This window comes from Nyctibius grandis, chromosome 4 (genome assembly GCF_013368605.1).
Source record: "Nyctibius grandis isolate bNycGra1 chromosome 4, bNycGra1.pri, whole genome shotgun sequence".
Lineage (NCBI taxonomy): Eukaryota > Metazoa > Chordata > Aves > Nyctibiiformes > Nyctibiidae > Nyctibius > Nyctibius grandis.
The window spans coordinates 11,240,217-11,257,113 of record NC_090661.1 but is presented as its reverse complement, the minus strand read 5'-3'; the positions used below and the strand labels follow the sequence as shown (position 1 = coordinate 11,257,113).

The 16,897-nt window shown below is 39.8% G+C and overlaps 1 protein-coding gene across 4 annotated transcripts in view; it reads right to left on the bottom strand.

Moving 5' to 3' along the window:
- GALNT18 (polypeptide N-acetylgalactosaminyltransferase 18) overlaps nt 1–16,897 on the bottom strand; it is a 253,855-nt gene that overhangs the window by 17,418 nt on the left and 219,540 nt on the right. For 3 of the 4 annotated variants that reach the window (XM_068399285.1, XM_068399286.1, XM_068399287.1), the window contains exon 11: nt 682–846. The exons of the other annotated variant lie outside the window; for it this stretch is intronic. In XM_068399285.1, coding sequence (XP_068255386.1) covers nt 682–846 — 165 coding nt within the window. The remainder of the gene's footprint in view (nt 1–681; nt 847–16,897) is intronic. 4 annotated transcript variants of the gene reach the window in all.

Below are 16,897 nucleotides of genomic sequence, written 5' to 3'. Positions count from 1 at the left end.
ATGCTTTGAGTCACCTTGCCACTGCCTCTTAGCTAAACTGAACAGAGGGATCTCCATAAGCATTATATCGCAGAGCATCTTTGCTAGCCCCCAGAACTTCTGTGGCTTCTGTGTAGTTCTCCCTTGTATTTTTAAATCAGTTACGAAGTGCAGACACCAGGCCTGGACTCAGTGTCCTATCAGCATTCTTATCACTGTGAAATCACTTCTCAGCCTTTACTTCCACTTCTTTCTCTCTCTCTCACACATAAAAGCATTAGCCTTTTTAAGTAAGGAACTGCAAAAGTATCTCATGATGAGGCTGTTACCATCAATGACTCACTCCCCTTTTCTGAGTTGCTACTTCCAAAAAAACAACCAACAACAAAAAAGCTTTCTGTTTCTTCTTCCTAAATAGGTTACTTTGCATTTGACTCTACCAAAATCGCTTTTTTTTTTGATTGAGATAATAGCAGTTACTCTGCCTTAGAAACAAATAATGTATTGTGAACTCAGAAAATATAATAAAAGTTTTATAACCTCCTGAGATAGCTGGCATTGGGATCAAATGTAAACATAGCTTCCTGGCAAAGGAAACAAGGATAAATCTGGTTCTGTTCTGTTAGTAAACAGATTACTCACACTTTGGATACAGAAACAGAGCTTTTGAACTTTCTGAAATGTCTGCTGAGAAAGAATTACCTGAGTAAACTGCCAGTAAAGCTTCATTCTCTTGGCTTTGGCATAATTGCATTCAATGAGCCTGGGCCTGCTGTTCACATCCACCAGGCATCTGTTGTCATCATCGTCGATAGTGGGACTCAGAACACCCACATGGAGCTGCTGATTGCTTGTGTAATAAACATTCTGCAACGGGAAGCACAAACAAGATTTGTGGCTTCTAGACGGAAGCAGCACTTTTACCAAAAAGCTAATGCCAAAGATAAATATGATGAATAGCAGTAGGCTGACCCCATAGTGGCTTTTATATTATTTCCTTTCATGCAGGAGGCAACACAACATTTTAAAACTTCTTCTAAATTAACAATTAATTGTTAATTGTTACCAACAGCAAATGTTGGCTAACTACTTAATAGGAAATAGCAAACAAAACTGATTGTTGTCTCATCGTGTGCCTTTTTACTTCTGTTTCGTAGGGTTACGCACTGTGGGTCTTCAAAGAGTAAGATGTACAACCTCTAGCAGAAGTGGGGTTAGTTTGAGTATTGCCATCAACTCTGATTAGACTATTTCATCTGAGGACAATACCTAACCGGAGAGGTGAGAAAGTGAACAGCAGCACAGCAGTTCAGCAGGAAGCATCTCAATCTTTTATACAACAGACAGAAAGATAAATGAAGGTTTCCTACAAACAAATGCTAAAAAGCAATCTTGAGGCAGCTAATCAGAATCCAGTATATACAATAAAAAAGTTACTAGCAGTTGGTGACAGACAGATACATGGCAGGAGAGAGAACAGAATGGCCATGTTTCAGGCTATTTGTTCTCATTTTATTTTGTATATGTCAATACACACAGACACAAGAGACTGGAAGAAGGGACCAGACACTGGCTGCTCTGGATTTGTAGCAAAGGAGTGCTCTCATAGGCCTCAGTGATCACACTTACCACTGAAGGCATGAGACTATTATATTACACAAATTCTTTCCACTCTGTTTGACTACAAACAGATATGTGGGAAGTTTCTCTAGAAGAAAGAAAAAGAAGGGGGAGGAAGGTGAGCTTGCCAGACAGAGTCGATAATGTGTCCTCTTGAAGATAACAGGTTACATATAAGCCCAGAAAGGCGACACAGGACTATGCCGGGATTGTTTGTTTGCTAATCACAAATATAATTTATTTTGCTAAAATCAGACCTTTTTCTTGAGAGGACCATGAGAAAGATGAATTGGCAACATCATACTTTAGCTGCCTTATCCAATAAGGGTAGGTGTAAGGCTTTGACAACTCTACTGGTATCAGAGTCACAACAGACAAGAGCTGGACAGAAGCACCAAATTAATGTCCCCATCATCTTACTGTGTCCATTCTGTGTGTCTGTAACAAAAGGGGAGCTGAAAATTATGCTATGTGTATGTGGGAATCTTTTCTGTTCCTGGAGGTTGATGGTACTATCTCCTGGTATCTGTTCATTGTTGATGATGTAGCTTGTTTTATATGTGCGTATTCTTATTTGTGAAAACACTGATAAAATATTAATTGCAAATAGGAGAGAAAGCAGAGAAAAAGAACAAACCAGGAGTGAGGAGAGATTTGGGAGCTTAATGTAAAAAAAAAACCAACAACTGTGAATGCTGAAATCAGTCAGTGCAGGGATTATATACAGATCAAAGCAAATGGTGGTGTTTCTGTGCAAGACTACGTCCTCTGTTTGCCCTCCTAGAACACTTCCAGGGCAGATCCACAGCAAATGTAAACTGACACAGTTACATAAAACTTAACGAAGTTGCCATTAATGGTGTACACTAATCAAAGGTTTGATCCCCTTCATCAAGTTTCATTCTTTTCACCCCACAGAAATGATAACAGAAATCTGAGCTGGCTGAACTGAGGCGAGTCTAGGTTTTAAGGGTCCGAACAGAAAAAAGTTGAATAGTTCAGTCATGCCTTACAGGAGAAGGGAAGGGTAAATAAAAGGACCTGGCAGAGCACATTTCCAAAATGGTTGGTTATTACTGATTGAAGTAAACTGTAAGAACTGTGGAAGGACTAACAAGACCACGCTCCAACAGACTCCATCCATAAGTTAGACAATTAACATTCCTGCAAACAAAACTGGTGCTTTAGAAGAGCAATAAACATTTAGAATGCATTTTCTAGACAGACCAACAGCAACTATTTTAGATACATTTAAGATCTACCCGGATGCTTTTTGTGGAGAGAGACTGAGGTAGTGATATAGCAAGGCAGTAAGATCAAGATGATCTTTAAAGGGGATTGTTAGGACACATTGACTCTACAGATGAACATTGGTTGCAGCCTGTTTGCCTCTTACCTAAAATTACTACTAGAAAAAATGAGAGGGAAATTGTTAGTTATTTGCATTTTTTTACTAATAGGAAGCGATTTGTTAATTCCATTTTTTCAGCACATTGTCACCACAGAAAACATGGTAGAAGAAAATCAAGGGGGTTTTCATTTTTTTCTTTTCTTAAAGATCAGTCACTGAAAACAAATGAGCAGGCTTGGCTGTAACTCCAAGAAGTCCACACTATAGCCCAGGGTTGCTTGGGCAAAAAAGTGGTGTACCTGCAAACCCTCAGGGCTGAGCTGTTTTTATTAGCCTGAGCTTCACAGAGTGGCCTGAAGGTAATCACTTCGTCTTCCTGGATAAGGCAAGCCCAATTCATAGTGCAGCCCCACTAGCTTTTTTTGATATCAAATCAGCAATGGTTCAGCCTAAGCACCTTTCTGGGCAGAAGCAGAACGATGGCTCTGGCTGGGGGAATTACCCAATTCTGTTTGTTGGCAAAACTGTACAGAAATAGAACAATCAAATGCAATTATGTTTCATAGAGATAATTAGCAGGTTGTTGCTTATCTTTAGAGAGTTCACCCTACCTGCTAATATCATTTAGTTTTTCACTGTGGACCAGTTTAGAAAAAGAGGTATGAAATCTTGTATTCTCACCTAGTTGGGAAAGGCACCTTTCAGCTCTTAAGTGGCATGTAAATATAAGCTCAAACAGAAACAGACTGTGGTACGGTGCAGTTAGTACTTCTAACTAGGCTCTTTCAGGATGTTGCTTTGCTTATCCAGTAATACAGATATTTTATTATTCTATATATGAATTATTATAAATATTGTATCTTATCCAATAATACCATATCTTATTTCAGAATTGAAAACATTGCAAAACCTTGTAATTTGACTACTATGTTTTTCTAACAGAGGGATCACATCAAAAGCACAAATTCTACTTGAGCAGCATGCTAGCAAACAGTGAGGTATTGGTTTGTGTTGCACTTGGCCAGAAAAGTTTTCTTAAAACCAATGGATAGTCCCTGGCTCCTTTCCCCCAACCCAAGAATAAAACAGTCCCTGCACTGACACAGCATAACAGTAACTATGTCAGGATGGAGGGAGGACATCCATTTGGTAAAACAGAATGAACTGTTGACACTACTGATTAACCTCGACATGCTCTTCTAGTCTGAAACCTAAAGCTATTAAACATGAAACCATGGTAAAGGCTCCCTTTAAATAATTCCATATATTAAGAAAAATATTTTAATTGCTTTCATACTATCTCTCCCTGTTTCATAACTTTCCAAAATACTTTTTGGGTTTCCTTTTTTGTTGGTTTGTTGTTGTTATTGTGGGGGTGTTTTTTTGTGCTTTAATTTTGTTTTTTTTAGTTTAAAGATGGTACACAAATTACATTTCTGGAGTGGGCAGCAGAATATTAACCAGCTGAGTTACATCAACTGAATTATCATCTCATAATGAACTTGTTAGGTATGTATGACTTTTTATTGATCATATTTTAAATTGACGGGCAGGTAAAATACAATCTTACAGATTAAAACCATGCCCATGTTTTATCATCTTACGTGTAGCCCTATAAAAGCAAGTTTGTACTTGTGATTTAAATCAATTGTTAGATAGATAAATGCCCACAGCAGTACTGCTTCAAGAGGATGCTTTTAACAAGCATCCACAAGTATGCTTGCTGTTTTGCAGGCCACTTCAGCACAAAATGGACAACTGAGGCACTTTTGTTTAAAACACTCCAGAAGATACGGGCAAAACACATTTCACCAGCACATCTGTTCCTACAATACTGCAACTTCACCATCAACTAACACAAGAAGACAAAAATTTTGCAGTAATTTAGGAAAGTAATTTTTTAACAATCACTCCAGTACTTTCTTGGAAGTCTAAATGACTGAGTATTGACTATTAAGTCATTAGGGTAACTTTGAAAATTTTACTGGGAACTTGGACCTTTCATTTCTGCTACAACAGCAAATGTCACAGCAGTCCTTGTTCAAGGAACTGGAGACTCAATAGCCAAACATTCGCTTAGTTGCACTGAAGTCAAGACACTTGCTGTATGCTGATTTACAGCATTCATTCAAAGTTCCTTTGCACTTTCACTGAAGATGCAGCCTCAGCAAAACACAACCAGACATTTTCACATCCCCATCACATACATACTCCCTGAGGAGTTACTGAATTTCCACAGAAAAAATCTTGCTTGGATGTTGGTACCAAAGCACATGATTAAAAAAAAAAACCAACTCCTTTATTCTGTAACAAAATAAGCCTCCTTACATTTCATGAGTCTGTTCTAGCCCACAGCACTTTACCATCTATTTCTTTCACTGTAACAGTATTGATGTACAACTCTGTCTCCCGGGCAACTGGAAGGGAGCACCTTTGTTCAGGAAATCAGTTAGGTTCAACAAAAGGCACTTATCTTCTCAAAAAGTGAAACTATTAAGGATTCAGCATTACTCTCAGTTAGAAACTCTGTAAAAATGTAGGCAGGATTTGTGATCTGCAAAGTGTCAGAGTCAACATGGGGCCTGACCCTTAGGCATTTCCACATGTCCTTCAGCCGTGCTTCCACCAGGTGCTTTTCAGGGGTGGATGAGCACTGTTCACACACTGACAGGCTGGCTCTGGAGGCTGCCACTTGCTGCCTGCTTTCCCTGCCCTCACTACAGGTCCAGCTGTGTTCAGTGTCCTCAAGAAACTTCCTCTGGAAGCCTGGGGCTTGCAGCAGATTAAAGTGATGCAAAAGAAGTTGTTCAAAACAAAACCTGGTGTTATTAATCTGAAGGTTTTCAGCAAGTAAATTATTAAAGTAACAAAAGCTTCATACCTGGGTCTGAAGAAAAGCCTATCAGTTGCCCTCAAAGCTTGACACAGGTCTCTGCCACAAGGCTTCTGTTTCAGTCTCTGATCTTGGAGAACAGCCTCATAACAAATCACCTTCATAACTAATATTCCTCTGGACTGTAAAAGGTAGGGAGTTTCTATATCTGCTGAGAAACTTGGCCTGCAAATATCCTCGTGCCTGTAAAACGGCGTCTTCCAACTAAAGGACCAATAATTCCATAGCTTTTTTGAATTTATTTTCCTAGAAGTGTCCTATCTAAAGTCATTGCTTCATTCCTGTTTGCTCCACCTAATAATCTCTGTGATTATTCACACTAAGACAAAATATAAGACAAGCAAACTGAGATCAGTATCACATTAATAAAAATAATAAAATTGTTCCCAAAATCTTCATAAGGTAAAAGAGTGAGATTTAGAACCATAGAACCATAGAATGGTTTGGGTTGGAAGGGACCTTAAAGATCATCTGGTTCCAACCCCCCTGCCACACGCAGGGACACCTTTCCACTAGACCAGGTTGCTCAAAGCCCCATCCAACCTGGCCTTGAACACTGCCAGGGAGGGGGCAGCCACAACTTCTCTGGGCAACCTGTTCCAGTGTCTCACCACCCTCACAGTAAAGAATTTCTTCCTAATATCTAATCTAAATCTACCCTCTTTCAGTTTAAAAACGTCCCCCCTCATCCTGTCGCTACATGCCCTTGTGAAAAGTCCCTCTCCCACTTTCCTGTAGCCCCTTCAGGTACTGGAAGGCTGCTATGAGGTCTCCCTGGAGCCTTCTCTTCTCCAGGCTGAACAGCCCCAACTCTCTCAGCCTATCCTCACAAGGGAGGTGCTCCAGCCCCCTGATTATTTAGTCAAGGCATACTTGTTATTTCTTCTAAACAATTTTTTTTAAGAACAAAATTTATTTGTCCTCAAGGGACAGTTAAAAGATGAAAACACAAATGAATGGTAGTTGAGAGCTGCATAGCCTAAGATTCTTAAGAAATCGTCATAATGACTAGGAATTATTAGGGAAAATTTAGTGTCCTAAATATTTTCTCCATCTGCATTTTAGGTGAACTAATTTGCTGTATGTTACTTTTTCTATTTAATAGTCTAAGCCTAACTTTTTCTGAAAATTTGCTTGAATATCAGGAAAACTTACAATATTGCAATGAAAACAAAAGCTGTATACAGTACTGCTACTCAGACAAACTCCAGAATAAAGGAGAAGCAGCTTTACCCTTTATTTGCCATTGGACCAAGCCATATCCTTGCTCTTTTTTGGGGAATGCAGGGACTCCCCCCTCCCTCTTGCTGCAGTCTCACGTAGCAAATCAGTGTGGAAGAGAAAAAGGAGAGTTTGTGCCTGGAGTCACAGTCCCCCCTAAATCTCAGTTGTTACATTCAGAACAAAGGGTCCTTTTGCCCTTCTATTCCACCTATCACCTCCTAGACAAATTCTGCTTTCAGCTGTAATCTTGACATATCACTTGTACAGCCAGTCATCTGACTGCCACAGAGTTCATCCTCTGCTGGGAAAAACGTGCACAGCACATGCAAGTGCCAGAGGCATCAAGTGGGCACAGCAAAAAGCAGATCTGCGTAAGAATGCTCAAAATAGGAAAAAAATGAGTTTGTGGTTTATGAAAGTTTAGAGCTGAGATAATACACACTGAATCTAGCATATACATGTGGCAGATATTTCTTTCCTGGTGTAAGAGCTCACCTGGCTAGATTTGGCTACCTTTGTTTACAGGAGGGGAATCGTGCTGAGCACAGTTCACAAGATCCCCAGTTAGTACTTCAGTTCCTTCATGAGGGCAGCAAGGCTCAGCCTGGCCAGACAGAGTGGACCGAAAGCTTGGGACAGACTTCACTGGTACATATCTGCCAGTCAGTCAGGGCCTGGAAAACTGAAAGGTGTTGCTGTTCTTTCTAGAAAATGACCAACTGGGTTGCTGTGGCAGGTTTCCTGTAGGGCTAGAATGGTAATTTTGGTGGGATACTCACATCTTATGTGCTGTGGTGCAGTACAGAATACATCCTAAATCTGCCATGAGAGCAGTGAAGGCCCAGGTAATTCAGCCAACTTTTTTTGCCTGGTGAAAATATTTCAAACACCTACATGAAACTAAATCTGCACAAAAAACCACGACGCTGTAGAGTACAAGGGCAGTAAATGCGCTCTGCTTACCTGGACACAAATACACGGCTTTGTCCTCACAATGATATGATGAAGAGTTTCTATTCATGAGAAGTTTGGCTTGGAAGGTCGAATTGTGATTCCTGTTGCAATTAACACTGAAATTCCACTGACAAAAAGTGCAATGAGATTTTTGGCTCCAAGTTTACGATTAAACTTTGAAAAGCCACCAGAGCTGATAAAGACTTCAGAGCTGAAGTGGGTTGCCAGTTGCAGTAAATTATTCATAGGAGCTGGTTTATCATGTAGCAAAAAGTTGCAGTAAGATGTTCAACTTAACACAAGATGATTATCTGAAGGACAAATTGCGAACTCCCCACTGGAAGTTTAAAGCAATACACACCAATTTTCAGGCTGAAAGCCATTTGTAATCCTTATGGCAATGTTCCCAGATGAAATCCCGCTGGAGACTGGTACATGACTCTGCATTTATAATAAGCAAACTTAATGCTCACCACCAGCAGTATTTATTTGCTATCCTGCTTTTGGCATAATAACTATGAGGGAGAAGCAGCCTGATTCACCACTACTTTATTCCATCGTTGAACAGTACTTCTCTTCAAATGAATCCATGAAGTCACTATTGTCAGGAGTAATATATTAACATATTAGGTCCAGTGTCTCACAGCAGATTCATACTTGACTACAACTTCAGCTAAAGAGCAGTCTGGTGGATCCCAGTAAATCCAGATTTAGCTACCATTGCTGTTACTTGGTTGTTTATATTGTTCCTGACTTTTATTTGGGCATTTCTTGTTATATAAACACAACTGAACGGAAGAACTTTCCAACCCTGATAAGGAAACTCTCGATAGAATTCAAGTTCATTATGAATCACATAAACAAATACATCACTAAGATAAAAATCAAGTGTTTTCCCATTTACTATTCACGTAGGAAGTGACAGGAGAGAGAGGTTGGGCTGTCCTGTGGCCAGAGTCAGGAGCATCGCTGCATCTGGTGCTGCCCTAAAAGACTTACTGATGGAGAAGTACAAGCATAAGAACACAGGCTGAGAATTACAGAAAGTTACCCCTAAGCCACAGGTCAACCTTTAGAAGATTCATGTTCTTTTTCTGAGGTAGGTTTTCAGCTGGTGCACCCTGATGATACAACTTTAAAACGATTATAACCGTATGTTATCCATGTTGAGGATCTATTCACTGTGAAACTCGTCTTACTGATAAGCTGACAAACAGCTAGCATACCAAGCGTAGCAATGCCTAATTTAGACTTAAATTGTAAAGTGCGTAAGAAGGAAACTACTCACTATTTCACTTCAGTGTTTAGATTTATATCTACTGAATTAACCCACCAGCATGCTTGCTCTTCTTCATGCCTGTGCACTAATTAACTTCTGAACTCTAAGCAACAATCAATATTTGATAGCAATAAGGCCAAGGTGCTCAGAAACTTTAAATTATATAGTGTGATGCTATAAATACAGGCTTAAGACATGAAAATGTTAACATTATTTTAATAGAAAACAGACAGGAACTCGATGCCAGACTTTTAAATTTAAATTCATGAACCTATATTGCAGTGGAATACCTAATTCTGCTGTTGCCTACTTTGGTATTCTGCTTTGGTTTTATTTAAAACAAGCAAACAAAAATCCTCTTACTTAAGCTCCACTTTTTAAATTGAATAGACCCGTCAATCGTTGTTTTGATATGTGCTTTCAGTTCTTACTTCCATAGTTTTCCTAATGCTGGTAACTACAGAATTAACAAGACATGGATAAAATTTTACTTGATTCTCTTCCTACAGCTTCTCTTGGTTTTGCTCTTACCTCTGCACAAGATCTCTACACCTCTTCCACAGGAAAAAAATAAAAGGCAGTAAAAAAAAAAAATCAGAATCATTCTAGAATAGACAACTGTGTCCTTTTTTAAAAAAAGTACGCTGTCTTACAGCTCCTGTGACTTTGTCCTATCTGAATTTTCCTTTTCCCTCTCCCACCCAGCCCTCTTTACCCTCCACGGTTTTCTTTGTGAATTCCTACAGAATCCTTTCTCTTTCTTACCCTGTTTCCTTCTCCTTCAACACATACTCATCTGCAAACAAACTCAGCCATCATCCCCATATGCTGATGCACTGGTCCATCCTTTACACCAGAGCTGACTCCTTCTGGCCAAATTAAAATCTGGGCTAGTTCATTGCCATCCATGTATAACCATTTGGTAGCTCAGCATCAACAGGTTTAAAATCAGATTTTTAACTTTTCACAAATACACTCAAGTGCTTCACATCACTATGGGCACAGTCACATCCAGGTAACCATGCGTTTATGTAACACACATCTTGAACTTCTTCCAAAGTCATCAAATCTTGTTATACAGCCTTTTTTTTTCCTGCAAAACACCTCTAAAATGCAGCTTTTCCACTCGAAGTTGACCCTTGCTGGCTTCTCTCACTGATGTCAACACTCATGCCCTCTTCAAGTCCATCCTGAATGCTTTTGAAAACTTGGTTTTCAGGTTGTCTTTCAGGAAGGCAATATCCTTCCACTTGATCTGTTTTCCAAGCTGTATAAACTGCTTGTCGTCTTTTTCAAAGCCCTTCTCCACCACTCCTTTTTTTACTTATCAGCCTAGCAAGTATCAATAGGTTATCTTCCAACTCCTAATTAGGTCAGGATGCTCACCTTCATTGGTCCCATTTTTCAAGCAAATATTCCTGGCAGCTCGGAGATGCAATGCTGGCATCTTTCAAGGAACTTATCTTCCTCTGCACATTCCACAGAATTTCCCTTTTGCTCAGATATCAAAGAAAAAAAACCAAACCCCACAAAAAATAAAACAATAATTTTGCTGATGTACCAAAAGCGTTACTCAAGAACGCTATATCAGTACCTCAGAGCTTTCCCTTCTCCTCTCTACAACAATCTCCTGTTCCTAATATTCTATTTGTAGACTTTCGCTCTTCAAGTCAAGGGCATACCTTTTATTAGAAGGCTGTAGAGCTTCTGTATCATTATTGAGATGCCTAGAACGACAATATTAAGCATAACAATAAAAAAATACAGTGCCAGGGATGAGTCAGGTAGCTTACCACTTCCCAGAAAAAAACATATGTGTTTTTCTTAGTGGTGTAGCCTTCTGAATGTTTGTTAAAATAAACTGTGTTATTTATACTCTTATTACCTTTTTCTAAACTTAATTTGATACAATTTTGTGTCTGCAACTAATAAATCAGGCAAATTACAAGCAAGCACCACACCTTCTTAATTAAGGTACTCTACTAACATCTTGATCTCGAGGGTTTGGGGATTCTTTTTGGTTTTGTTTTTATCCAGTCCAGTCATCTTTAATCCTGTATGGTAGTGAGCAATGACGATGGATACAGAGGTCCTTAATTCCTCTTGGCTTCCACAAGTGCTGAGAACTTTCAGCATTTTGGAAAGGGAACAAAGTGAGGTAGTTACATGTACAACTTTGAGAAGAATTCCCAGCTCCTTACAGATATCATTTAACCCCTACGCCTACTGGCTCTGCCGGCTCCACTGAAAGCAATCACAAATCTGTTTCTAATTTCAGATGAGCTAGATCTCACCCATTCTCCTTAGGATCATGCTTACATTTGATTTAAGGTTTCCAGAGGTACCACATTGACACCAACATATGCAAGTACAAGAAAAATTGTCTAAAAGGTGCTGAAGACAATAAAATACAGACATTAAAACATCTACATGAGTGAGGTACTATATACAGAAAAGGAAAATAAAAAGGCAGCACATTTCAACCTAAGCTGATTAGTGAAAGTCTGATTATCTTTTGTTTGTTTAGGCTACCAGCAGGGACATACTTAATTTTCCCAACAAAATAAAACACCCACAAGAGTTCAGCAGTCAAGTTTATAAAGTGACCTTCTTGCAAGCACCTTTGAGAGAAGAACAAACTGAAACACAAAACCAACTGCTCTTAACGTCTTAAAAAGTCTCAGCAAGCAAAGTAGTTTTTCAGTCTGCTGCTACAACATGCAAAGGAGTAAATCCCATAGCAAGAAGAATGGGGCTTGATTCATTCACAGCAAACCTAAAACAAGTCTGACGTGATTCCACTGAAATCAAATGAACTGTCAGGATGCAAGAGAGGCTTTCCCCCTCTTCCTTTGCATGTGATAAAGTTTATAGATTATATATAACAAGCAGCATCCATACACTGGCCTAAGTGAAAACATAGGCTGATTTTACTGTGCAAAGGCTGCAGTCAGAACACGAGTGGAACGTCTTACCAAGGCTGAGGTGAAGCTGGAACCTAAAGATCCTGTAGGACTCAGAGAATGTAAAACAGTGAAAGGTGCTTCATGCTGTGATTTTTAAAATCACCCCAGATTTTACGGGAAGGCGGGCTACCTGTCATCCCATTTAGTCTAGGCTAGTGGGGCAGCTGAAGCCATGCTATAAAGAAGCCAATTAGAGACTTAATTTACAATGTACTGAATATGGTGAAATTAATGCACAAATTAAAGTTGAAGTAATAGCCTAGGACATCCCACAGTTGGTCATGGCTCTCTGACAAAAGGGAAGCTCTGAAGGTTTTACCTAGTCCTATTAGCAGTGTTTGTTTCAGCAACAGTTTTAACCTCCCACTTGACCTCCTAACTTCTCAGTGCTTGGTGTTAAATAATTATACTCTAGAAGTCTTACTATGGGTATTATTAAACTCGTGAATTAGTTAGGAACGCAGTATGGCAACCCATGAGGTGAGCAGCACTAGCTATCTGGAGTACTATCAGTGTTCTAACACAGTGACTAGTTAGAAAACCTCTGCAGTGCAGCAGAGGACTTCAAAATAAACACCAAAACAAGGAAAAGAATTTTACTTTGTTTAAACGTGGAAATACGAGAGAAACTCAGCACAGATGTACAGCATTCACACAGATAATTGTCTTCAGTTTTTAGTCTCTTGCATGGCTTCAGGAATTGTTGTACGGCTGGGACTGTGACATACTGCCATCTGGGAACCCGATCTTGAAGGCTTATTACTTGCAGGTATATTGTGCATTTCCATACACAGAACATTTAGTCCTGCAGTTTCAGTAGTAAGCAGCTCTCTTACCAAGCTCTGCCACTTGAGCTGCTCAGTGGATACTTCTCTAGTCCTTTCACAGGTTAGAATTAGTCATTTTTCAGAGTAAAACCCTGACTCTATTAAAGTTTGCAGAGGTTTTGCCTCAGGTTTTCATGTCATATACAGTCTATAATTACAGAACAGGCAAATACTATATATGGCCTGCTTTCATGCTCAGTAGCATTATTTTTAATAAATCACTCTATAACAAATGAAATCTCTGCCAGGTTTAGTAGCCATACATTTAGCATTTAAAAACACCAGTGGCACTTTGTCATAATATGAATCAAATTTCAGACATCTGATGTCTTTGCCATGATTTCCTTTAAATGACTTAGGTGACTTAACAGTCAAGTTCACAACAGTATATTAATGGAGGATGAGTTAGCCTGAATATTGATGATGGAGACATGACTGATAACCACCAAAGAAAACAAAGAGCAGAGGGCACCTGTACCATTTTTTGTTGGTCATTTCTGTCATCACAGTTGAGCTTTTCTCTTTTTATAAAAGGTCAAAGTGTCATTTACATTTCACTTTAAGTTTGGGCTAATTGCTTTAACAGATGAGGGCCTTTGGCATGGTTGTTCAGTGTACAGGGGTGAGAGGTGCAGACTGGTACAGCTCTCAGTCCTGTGGAGAACAAAGGAAAGTTACTCTGTTCCCATCCTGGCAAGTTTGGTACTATTTCCCCTCTTAAACCAAGTTAAGCCCATTAAGCTGAAGAAAACCATTTCTGATATTTTAAATGGACAGCATCAAAATCAAAGCAAATCCTTAAATACACTAGCCTACAAAAAGTAAAAACATTGTTCCTTAGCTGTACAGGATGTATTTCAAGCAACAAAGTCTATCACTTCAACTGATTTCTTCCAATCCTTATTGTTGATCTCTCTGTAGAGACTGACAGAAGCTCATGAAATTTTATCCAACCAAACTGTATCCTAAAAGAAAATTTCTTTCCTGTAACTTTTTTAAGCCTTCCAAGGCAAGTGTACATGTACCTGAATAGAAATGGCACTTTTCTTGCCCACCAGACATTGAAGTAGTGGCTCCACTGTTTGCAGGGTGACAGCAAATGACACTCAGAGCAAGAAGTCAGCATCTAGAATTTAAATGAAGAGTCTGTATACTATGACCTCATGCAAAAACTGTAGCTTCGATCCTGCCTGTGTTCATGAATAAATTGCAAAGTTCACAAAGCTCTGCAAAGAAAATTGAAATGTGTTTCAGGCTGGAATACTGTGCTCACATCCCAGAGACGACTCCTTTCTTCTGGTCCCCAAGAAAAGGGCAAAGAAAAAGCATCACCTTATACATTTTCATCACTGAATGTAATTTTAGTGCTAACGACATTTTTTAAAGTGAAGGTGGAAATGAGGAAGGATATTAGAAGGAACCATACACAAGGATTTCTTACAGTAGTTAAGTTTTAAAAAGACTTTCTAGACTAGAACAAATAAATAAAGCAAGCTGTTTAAAAAGCAGGAAATTGCTTTAATGTCAAGCAGGACATTAATGCCAATCCAACTGTCCTGGCTGTGTGGGAAGCCTAACTGTGCTTGGCCGAGTGAGCTTCATTTCTCCTACGACTAAGGACACTGCCAACTTATTGTTGTGCCCCTTGCACAAACCAGGCTGGAAACCTTGGCAAGAAACGAAATGGTAAATACTGTGATATGCAAACGCACGTTACCTAACTGTGTAAATAGTACAATACCTCCCCCCTGGGTTTTCATTCATTAGGGCTCGATTTCTGTGGCGTTCAATCACACTGCGAAGGCTCGCGTATAAACTTAAGCCTTACACGTACCCAGAGGCCAAGTAGAAGAGGCTCAGCTTTTCTGAGTAACAGCTTATCTAGTGGACGAGGCAGCAAAATAAAACCAAGAACTCTACAAACCGGTGACCTTCAAGTACAGCAGTGAATAGCTAAAATAGCTACACTAAGCTTCAGGCTGCTGAGGTATCACTAGGCTGTGAAGCTAAGCCACCTTCATCATGAAAGGCAGATTGTGTCACAGATTTTCCTCTGCATTTTCTGTCTGTCTTAGAAGCCTTTATTTTATTATCTGAAGTAGATTATCCTGTAATGGTATCTGTAGGACACAGACCTGAAGAAGAGAAAAAGCCCTCTGTCTTGCTATTTAGAATTAATATGAAAGCTAGGTACATCAATCACTTGTAATTAAAAGTCACTGAATATTCACAATATAAATAATACAGTTCTTTCAGGACTCTTTTAAGTAAATACATTTTACCGCATCCTTTTGATTGTTCTAAAATAACAAGAATTACTACTGTTAGCAGCCTCCTAATTTGCATATGAATAAAAACCCTAAGAAGAATTATTACATTGTTCAATAAACTATGTAGTGATTTGTACTATTTTGCACAGCTGATTCTCCCCAAAGCGCAAATTTGCGTCCCCACATGGGCCACCTAGGACCAGATCCTCCCTAGGAGTGCAGGGGTGGCAGGGGCACGCACCGGAGAAATAGTGGTTTGGGAATTAACCGCTCCCTCCCTGCTCCTCCCCTCCTTCCCAGGGGACGACGGCCCACGGCCATGACAGAGGAGATGCTGTGCTAAGGCACTGCCAAGGGAGATACACCACTGCAGTCCTGACCCATGCACCCACGCCAAACTGTCAGGAAGGAGGCGAGTGACACTCCCAATTCCTAGACACTAGACACTTGTCTCCAAGGCCCAGGTAAGCCTGTGCAGAAGCTTATGAAAGAGACAATTCAATATTTGCATCCTGTCCTTTCCACAACTGGGTTGTCATGACCACAAAGCTCGGGTAATCCACTGAACCAGCACCTACGTCCTGAGTTTTGTCAGTACCCTAATGGAGCAGGTAACTGCAGATCGTGGGGTCTGCAGTCCCTGCTGTGGGTTTTGGAAACCTTACTGTTCTGTGGTAGGCACAAGCTGGCCTCACACTGCTTCAAGGCTCTTGGCTTCCTCAGCAAAAGGGAGAACTGAACCTCTGCTTACAGTAAGATTACTACATGGGAAAACCTATTTCACTGAGTGGGTTTCTCTGTATTGTACATATTATGTTGGTCTGTGACATGCATTAAGTGTAGCAAAACCACAAAAGAGCATTTGCAGAGCTAAATTTAACTCAAAGTCACATTATTTGTACTTAGCTTTTCCCCCAAACAAAACCAGACTGAACTAAAACGTCGGATTTTCAGTCAACAAACTGCTGGTCCAGATCGTTCCTTGGTACGCATCTGGAGGACATAACTACAACTAACTACAAGTTATTTCCTTTGGCATGCTCCTTTCAAAAAACACTGTTGTTATCCTCATAAGCAGAATCACAGAGGAGCAACTTGTCAGAGAATCTCCAGTACAACTCACTCCGTAACTTATACTTGTCAGACTCACAGCAGGAAAGAAACTTGGAGAGTTAAAAATTACACTACCAACTTCTTGGAAATTCCAGATGAAATCGCATGGTCTGCTTCAAGCCAACAGAGCCCTTTCCTTGTGAACTAAACCACATCAGCCCTCAAAGCAGGTACCAGAAAATTTTATTCCTGCAACATTCAAAGAACAACTTTGGAGATGAATGGGAAAGTTGAAGTGACAGGCTACATCCTCATCTGAGATTCCAAATCAGACTAATGTACCCAACCCTGATATGGTGTTGAGCGCAATCTGACTTGTTAGGATCTGACTGTAGAGATTTATTACAATTTTGTGCTTGTAGTCACTGAAGGGAAGAAAAATGTTTTGAAGACAGGGCAGAAAAACAATCTGAGTCCACGT